Raw genomic sequence first — 8,510 nt, forward strand, 5'->3', positions numbered from 1 at the left:
GAATTGCCTTTGTGGGACAGGTCGTATGTGTTGTGAGGTAGATAGTATATATTTAATATACTTTATTTGGCATTATATTATGTTTTCCTTTTATTATCATATGCCTATACAAAAACCATTCACAAAAGTAAGTAGCCATAACAATTACAGCAGTTCTGAAGATTTTCAAAACTGCAGGCAAGAAACCTAATCTTCAGAATCTTTAGCCTCTCAATGTTAGGCTTCTCGCCTACATGGATGATCAAGCTCACCTGAGTCAGTGGACAGAAGGGAGTGTAGGAAAGAAGTGAAGCAGTGCCTGATGGTCCACCTAGTCCAGAATTCTGTCTCCAACAGTGGCAAAAGGGGAGATGCCAGCTAAGGAGAACCTGTTGTGCAACCCATTCCTCTTACTCCTCCAGCATCCAGAGCTGTTGGATTAGAGGGTATGTCAGAGAGTGTTCCCTGCTTCAGTCATTTTAATATCAGTTTCCTCTGCAGAATGATCCAGGGAGGTTGTGTAAGAAGCTGGAAGTAGTTTGAAGTCTGCTAGCAGGAAGCATTAGGCATAGGCTGTGAATAAGCATTGGTTCTTCCCTGGCAGTTAAACGCCCATAGCAATTGAGGATCCAGGCTAAACTGAGCAGGTTTCATTTCTATTTCAAGATATTTGAATATATCGGCACCTGCTGTTGTGCAACAAGCTTATTGGAAAACTTGACCAGGAAACCCATGTTTCCACAGCACCGCAGGGCATGAACACACAGCCAGCATATTCCAGACAAACCCCGCTCCTGACTGACTGCACCACGTTAGTCTTGGGGATAGCCTCTACCACCCCATTAAAGCAGAGATAATCGTGCAGTTAGAAATATGAGGGTCAACGACCTGGAAGGAGAGCAAATAGAAAGGAGCATGACTGGTGCTTCAGGCACTTGGGTGCAAGGACAGATGGAGGCAGCTCTGCCGAAGTGGTCCCTCAGCTACCCAGTGCCTAACTAATGCTGCAGAGGTACACATCTCCTTTTCCCTTGAGGTCCCTAATCACAAGTCCACAGTTATTCTCCCGTTTGTCATCCCATGAGCCTGTAACATTTCCACTTGGGGCTGCACAGTGGTCCAGGTTCAACACAGAGCAATTGTGCTGGCCACCAGAGTGCCCCGTAGTCCTCTTACCATAGCATACCTCCTGCTGAAGTGAGCACCGATCCCAGGTTTCACACTAACTGTGTATTAGGAAGCTCCTCCAAGCATTAGGACCTTGTACAAAAGGTGAGCGACTCTTCCTTCTTCCGGGATGGACTCAGTGCTGATGATTCTTACGGATGTTTGAAGCTTGTCCTAACATTTTCTTCTAAAGGCCTGAATAGAATTTAAGCATTTTACAGCCAAAGTTTGGATTGCCATTTGGGAGAGGAATGCTGGCCCAGAATACTTCTGGGAGTTGCTGGATCTCGCTTTGAGCACCCATGAATTTCCAGGCTGTTTTGGTGTCTTGACTGTTACTCACCACTGGTACAAGCAGTCTGCACTGCTGTCAGGAACCAAGCGCTTACCCCTGCTCAGCTCCTAAACTGAAGCAGGCAGGGTTTATGCATATTTGCTCTTGTTCTGAATGACAAAAGCAAAGGTCCTAATCTTATCTATGGTCCAAGTGTGAAGCATTCTTGGAACTTGAACCAATTACATCATTTATTTGAGAACCTTGACCTTGGACATTTGTGGGGGTAGGAGTGCAGCTGCAGCCTTCTCACGTGCACAGGAAGAACCTGAAACAAGTAGTTAAACAGGCTCCTTGCAATGTCTGAAATGTCTTTAATGTGTATTGAGCTTTAAATAAAACTTGTTCTGCTTTTCCCTAACCATATACAGGGCTGCTCAATTTTTAGCCTTTGTTCCAACTGTTATGTGCTGCCAGAGAAGGCCATCTTAGTACAAAACCCACTGATGTAAATGAAAATTTTTTCCGTTGCTTTCAGTGCACTGTGGATCCAGTCCTAGATGGATAACTAAAATTATCTCAACAGCATAAAGTCAGTGCAGCTAGCTCTATACACCTCTGCCCCTCTCCTCTCCCTCCCCTCCCCATCCTTTGTGGCATGGCTCACACTCTCACCTCAAGCTGAGCAGCTGAGCGCCAACCAGTCTAACAAGAATCGGGGTGAGAAATTTGTCTTTGATGTGATTTCTCCATCCCTTTTTTTAGCCTGTGCTTGAGGCCATTAAGTCTAGATTGTCTCAGATGGCTCCAGTCAGAATTAGATATGTTGCAAAAACTTTTCAACTTGTGAAGCATGGTTTAACCTCTTACAGTTTTCAGTTGAAGTTGCTTCACTAGAATAGGACTCGATGTTTATAAGTAGGGCTTTACTGTCCCTGTCTTATATTCCTTGTCAGCACTGTTGTTGCCGCTTTGGCTCTCAGCTCCCCGTCCCTCACCTTCCCGCACAGACCTGTGAGGCTGCTGGTGCAGCCGTTTGCAACCCTTGCCCTCTGTTGGACCCTTGTCCCTGGGGCCCACAGTGGTGTTTTGTGTTTCGCGCAAGCTGCGCGGTGTGTCTGAGGAATGCCTGAGAGATGGGTGAGAGGAAGGGTAGAGCAATTGCGATTCAAAATGCCATCTGCAGCAGCGACGCCTCACCTCCTGCCTTTCCGGGGCAGCAGCAGATAGCAACGGGAGCTGCGGGCTGACCGGGGCTGGCACCCAGCAGCGGCTCTTAGCTTGGCATCTGCTCTGCGCCTCACCTCCAACGTTGGTGTGACGCACTCGGAAACGATGCCACGATGTAAATGCACTTTTCATTGCATGGCAGTGCACTAAAAGGGAAAAGCTTTGGAAAATGTACGTGGAACGTGAGAGACTGAAGTAGCAGCAGCGACTGGGATGCATGCCCTGCGCTTCGGCATTAGGGGGCAGGACACCACTAGGTATGCCCTGCCCGGCGCGCGGCGATCCGCTTATGGCTGCGAAAACTCATTTTAAAGGTTTCCAGATTTTTCCAGGGTATTATGATAGTAAGGTAACATTTAAATACAGTTTTACTTCCACTTACATGAATTACGGGCATGAGCACTGTTTAAGGTGTACCTAGGCACCCTTGAAATGAGCTTTGTATTGGTTTCTTACTGGATCTTAATTAAACAGGGACGCAACCGTTTACGTATATCCAGCCTCCGAATCTATGTGTTGTATCTCTATGTTTTCAGTTTGAGCACAGAAATGCTCTCCCTCGTTTACTCCAGGTAAATTCTTCTTCCTCCCGTTCTTTCGGGCAGGGGTCTGTGCAATCATTCACACCGTCTCCAGTGGAGTATCATTCCTCGGGGCTCATATCCAACTCCCCGGTGCTGTCGGGGAGTTACAGCAGCGGCATCTCTTCGCTCAGCCGATGTAGCACATCAGAGACGTCGGGTTTTGAAAGCCAAGGCAGCGAACCGACAGTGACTGTCCCAAGCTACAGCGTTTCTGAGGAGCCTGTGAGAAAAGAAAGTAAAACCCCGCCGCCTTACAGCGTGTACGAGCGGACTTTGAAACGCCCCGTTCCTCTACCTCACAGCCTCTCCATCCCGCCCGCCGCGGACCCGCCGGCGCTGCCGCCCAAGCCACAGCTGGTCCGGCCAAACAATCTGGAAAACAGCAGCAGGAGGACTGAGCAGGTTCCCCGGCCCAGGCCTCTGCCCCGCAAAGTCTCTCAGCTATGAGAAGCCACTTTTATATTTAATTGCGACCAGTTCTTTACCATTTCAGAAATAATATTTTTTAAAAATGGTAAAACGCGTTTAGTTAGGCACTTTAATATTTTGCCCACTTTTTCTTTTGAGTAATTTTGAAATGCTTATTAATATTATGTTGCACATTTGAAATGAAATTACTAATTTAGGTTGCCAGATATTATAGGAAGCATGAATGAGACAAATTTTTTTTAATGTCCTGGTGGTGAATACTGATAAATGCTTTTATTTGTACTTTATTTCTATTTCAAAAATTAAATCTAAAACCCTACAACTCTCATCTGAGTTAGCCGAATGCTTCTTGCAAAATGCAGAATATACTGACTGGATCTTTACTACTAGAGATAAATGCACGCTTCCTAACAAAGTAGTCTGTAGACTAGGATGTTTCTGCAAGTAGGCTGAAAGTTGCTTCTCTTATCCGATGAACAGGTTAGTCATTTCAAATGTCGAAAAATGGAGGTATAATGCAAGTTATACTGCAGAGAACTGTTGTAAGGATGTGGTTTGGAATTTTTGAAAAACACTTTATGTTATTTTTAAGGTGGAAAATACCTGCATTTCATTCAAGCATACAGCACAGTTCTGGTGAATCTTGATAAGGTTTTGTGCCATGAGTGTATTACTGTACCTGACACATCCTTTTCTGTTTGAGGTGCAGTTTACTTTTATTCTTCCAGTTAATGTTTTTTGTTGTTTTGGTTTTGTTTTTTAAAAAGCTAGCAGTTTGCTAGCAGAGGCTCTCTGCTGTTTTTTGAAAGTTCACCCTAAAATACAATCTGTGTATGAAATAGGTACAAATGAATTGTTCATTTAACTTGTGTACAAGAATCAGTACTGACTAGTACCAAGGCAATACATTAAATGAACAAATTTTTTAAAATACAAATTACTGGTTATTGAACAATAAATTTCAAATGCTAATTGCAAAGGTCATAAATAATTCTGTAGAAACCTAGCAAAAATTCAGAATAGCTCTTCGGATGTGTACGTACCAGTGGAGACAGGTTTTGGATTTGGTTTTTAGCTTGAGTTCATCACCATCATCTTTATTGAAGGAGAATGGTGTTTGGCCTTAGGTTGTATTTCAGTGACTGGCATCTGAAGAGCTCTGGAAAGCTAATGCCAAGCCGTAGGAATGTGGATGGGAAAGAGAGAAAAAAAAAAAAAAAGGAAAAAAAAAAAAGCACCTTCTGTATGTATTTTTTGTATCCTCTTTCTTTTACTGACTGTTTAACATGTGCTTGGGAACAGATGTGTGAACTGCATTTTAAATCATGCTGTTTAAAAATATTCTCCCTCTTTTGTTGGGAAGCTTATGTTGATTTTAGCTGTGTTTGATTTGTTGATAGTTTAACTGGAAGAAAGTGACCACTTTTTATATTCTCTCAATTAAACCTTCAGCAGTTACAAGCTGTTGATGGTAGTTATAGAGGTTTTCTATAATAAATGTTCAAGTATTTTTGTACATAATTGGTAAATTTTAATAAGGAGTGTACCATTATGTGAAAAAGAAGCAAACAGTTGTGTATGCAGTAAGATTGTTATAATTATGCCAAATACTTTATGTATGGGAAAAAGAATATTTGTAAATATGTGCTTTTAACAATAATTCTGCCATATTGACTTTACAATTTTGAATGTCAGAAAAAATTAATATATGTTAAAATATTTATGTTTTAGTGAAAGTATTCATAACTTGAAAAGGAACGTATGAATTTTAGCTTTGTATCTTGCTGATTTCAAAGTCTGAAATTCCTTGAACTAGCTCTTGCTTTCTACTATAACATTTTTGTGTCTGTAACCACATCATAAAAGGTGTAGAAGGCTACATATTTATGCTGATATAAAAAGGTAATGCCTGAGATTTAAATAAGGTGTCACAAGTAAGATAACAAAGCTGCTCTGATTTTTTTTTATATATTTTTTTCACCCTTGTGTAGTTTAATAGATTTTGTTGACTAGTGCTTGAGCACAGTATGGATCAGTGTTATTTGCTCCTGAAGCCATTTTTTTATTTCCGGCAGTGAGCAGAGTTAATGACTTTATCATTTCCGCGCATTACTGAAGTCAGCTTTGCAGCAAAACATTTCACAAAGTTTCTGTTTACCTAGACACTCATATTGGTTGCTGCATAATGTTAATATGGAATAAAATTACTTGATTAATCTTTACAGTACAACTTGTTTTCTACAGAATGAGAGATTATAAATCAGTTTGTCACAGTATTAAAGTTCTGACTCCTTGTCTTGCTAAATCCAGTTTTGTTTCTGTTAAAAATCTCCTGATGGATCTTGTTTTCTCCCTATTTGGATCCATAATTGCTTTGTGAGACAATGTGGAGAGTATTGACCTGCTCTTCTGCACAAGTGAAGAATGTAAAATTTACTAGGAGAGTTCACTGTAAATTAACCTGCATGAGCGCTCTGTTTTTATAACCGTGACATCAGGAATACTCTGAACGGTAGCAGACGGTGTAAAATTGACAGAGTACTCTAAAACTGAGCTGACACATTTTCTGCTTAGCCAGTTTTGACAAATTGATTCTGTAGATCAGCTTTTCAACCTGATTTCCTATAAAAAAATGTAGTATGAAATTTTGTTATGTATGTTGCAACACCCAGCGCTTGAAAACCTAATGTAAATAAAGGTCTCGTCTGAATTTTATGTATTACTCATAAATGTAGTTTTATCACTTTCTGGATGACAGTGTGTAATTCAGGAGCTCATATAAGAGGACCTATGAGAACAAGTTGCTGTTACTACTCAATAGCTTGAATGTTAGCCAACGTATGCGTAATGGGTAGGATGATCCTGTATTCAAGTACTGCATTTGAGATGCTGGTACCTCTGGGATGCCACAGAAGCAACCGCAAACTTGGCTGGCTGGCTTTGAAATGATGCAATTCAGACCAATTCTCGTGATGGGCTAATGCCTCTGTAGTGCGAGTCAACTCAATTGTTATGATGTCTCAAGTCAGATCATCGCCAATAGCCTGCGTCCTGGAAGAAGCATAAAGCTGAAGGTACCCCTTGATAGTAAAAGTTTCAGGGTAGTGCAGATATGTGTAAATCTTCTCTATGAAAGTGGCATCTTGCCCTTCTGCCTGACTGTTCTTGGTCACAGATTGTCCAACAGCGCCTGCAAAAAGCCCAGTGACTGAGCAAAAAGATACTAGTAGGCAGGAGTTCAATGCCTGAGGTATAAATGATGAAAAGCATCTTGGTTTGAGTGTAGCTGTGGTCAGTGAGGCATGTAGCAGCATTTTATCAGTAACCCCAGGTGCTGACAGACATGGCTCTTTGCTCCAGAGCTCTGTTGGTAGCCAGGTTTTCCCACAACACTGATGATCCAGGTAGAGCCTTGACATAAGCTTGCTGAAGGGCAAAGCCCTATCTGCTGGGACAGTGTGAAAGGATGTTCACCACTGGAGCCCTCGAGATTCTGACCTTGAACCAGATTCTGTAGGAGAAAACCTTTTCCATATTAATTTAATTTGTCTTTATCTTCTCCTTGTCATTTTAATTCAGCTTTTGACATATAGTTCATATAAGAAACTAGGATGATTAGTTAGTTTGGATAACATTAACAAAAAAATCTTATGATTAAATGGCTAAAATATGCAAGCCTTAGGAATATGAAAGGTTTGGGAGCTGCATACCCCACGTGTGCCCTACGCATCAGGATGGAGTGGCTCTTTCTGGTTGTATAATAAGGCTGCTGAAGAAAGAACATTAAATATTTTAAAGAAATGGATTGCTCAGTAAGGAACTCGGTGTGGTTGTAATGCCAGGCTGATGGCTTTGCAGACTTGAGCGGGGACAGAGCCTGTGACACGAGCCTGGGCAAACTCACCTGGCTTAGAACTCGTGTTAAGGATGCAGTTCATAGCCCCTCTCTGACTGACTGATGCTGGGTTTGGGTTTATTTCAGGAGGACTGTGTTAGAAGGGAAATGAAGGTGAACAGTTGAAAAAAAGAAAAGGGCAAATAAAACTTAGGCAAAACCCTTGATGGCTAGATAATTCAAGTATCTTTTTGCCCAGACAGGAAAAATAATAGTGGGAGAAACTGAAATAGTAGCAAAAATTGAAGCATCAAATATATTTCTTTGATCTATTGTAGCGTGATTTTACACCAGCTTAACTGCTGTTTGAGCTGAAGGAGGCAGAAGGGAAGCTGGAAGCCCTGACAAAATACAGGGTTTTCTTAACTTTACAAAGGCTTGCAAAAGGTTGGCTTTTTCCTCTTTTGCTATGGCTTACCAGAGGAAAGATGCCAGAGAACAGAGAAGACGGACTGCCATGAGTTGCAAGGGCAAAGAGATCCTAAATCCCTGCAAAGTACTAAACTATTTCCCTGGTTTTGCTAAACAGTTTTTTTCTTACCCCATGGTGCATAATTGATAGTGTATTTTGCAATGAACATTTCAGTATTTTAGGGAGCAAATCCACATCCAAATTTGATAGGAAATAGCTGCTCTGATAGCTCTTAAGCTGCTGTATATATTTAAATGTTTTACATCATTGATTTGCTATTGGTACTAGATCCACTAGTGTATTTCAATTTGTTCCGTTTCCTCAGAAATTATTTTGCAGAGGAATTCTCTGCGTTACATTCTTGCTTATTTGTGACAGACTGCTATCGCTGCTGTTTTTCCTTGACCTCACTGACTTCCCTTGAAGTGCTTCCTCTTGCTTTTCAAAAGAAAGGCCGTCAGCGAGGAGCTGCTTTGACCTTTCCCGTGGGGAATATTTCAGAAGTGCAGCACAGACACGCATCCGCTCCCGGGGGGAGGA

General features: G+C 41.7%; 1 protein-coding gene across 7 annotated transcripts in view; it reads left to right on the plus strand.

Moving 5' to 3' along the window:
- DOCK4 (dedicator of cytokinesis 4) overlaps positions 1-7,085 on the plus strand; it is a 260,824-nt gene extending 253,739 nt beyond the window's left edge. For 3 of the 7 annotated variants that reach the window (XM_054817043.1, XM_054817070.1, XM_054817054.1), the window contains one exon: positions 3,223-7,085. In XM_054817043.1, the coding sequence (XP_054673018.1) occupies positions 3,223-3,681 (459 nt within the window). In that variant the 3' untranslated portion in view covers positions 3,682-7,085. The remainder of the gene's footprint in view (positions 1-3,222) is intronic. The other 4 variants (XM_054817062.1, XM_054817088.1, XM_054817078.1 and 1 more) reach the window with 3 other exon arrangements.
- The last annotated feature ends 1,425 nt before the right edge of the window (positions 7,086-8,510 follow it).

Source organism: Grus americana, chromosome 1 (assembly GCF_028858705.1).
Source record: "Grus americana isolate bGruAme1 chromosome 1, bGruAme1.mat, whole genome shotgun sequence".
Classification (NCBI taxonomy): Eukaryota; Metazoa; Chordata; class Aves; order Gruiformes; family Gruidae; genus Grus; species Grus americana.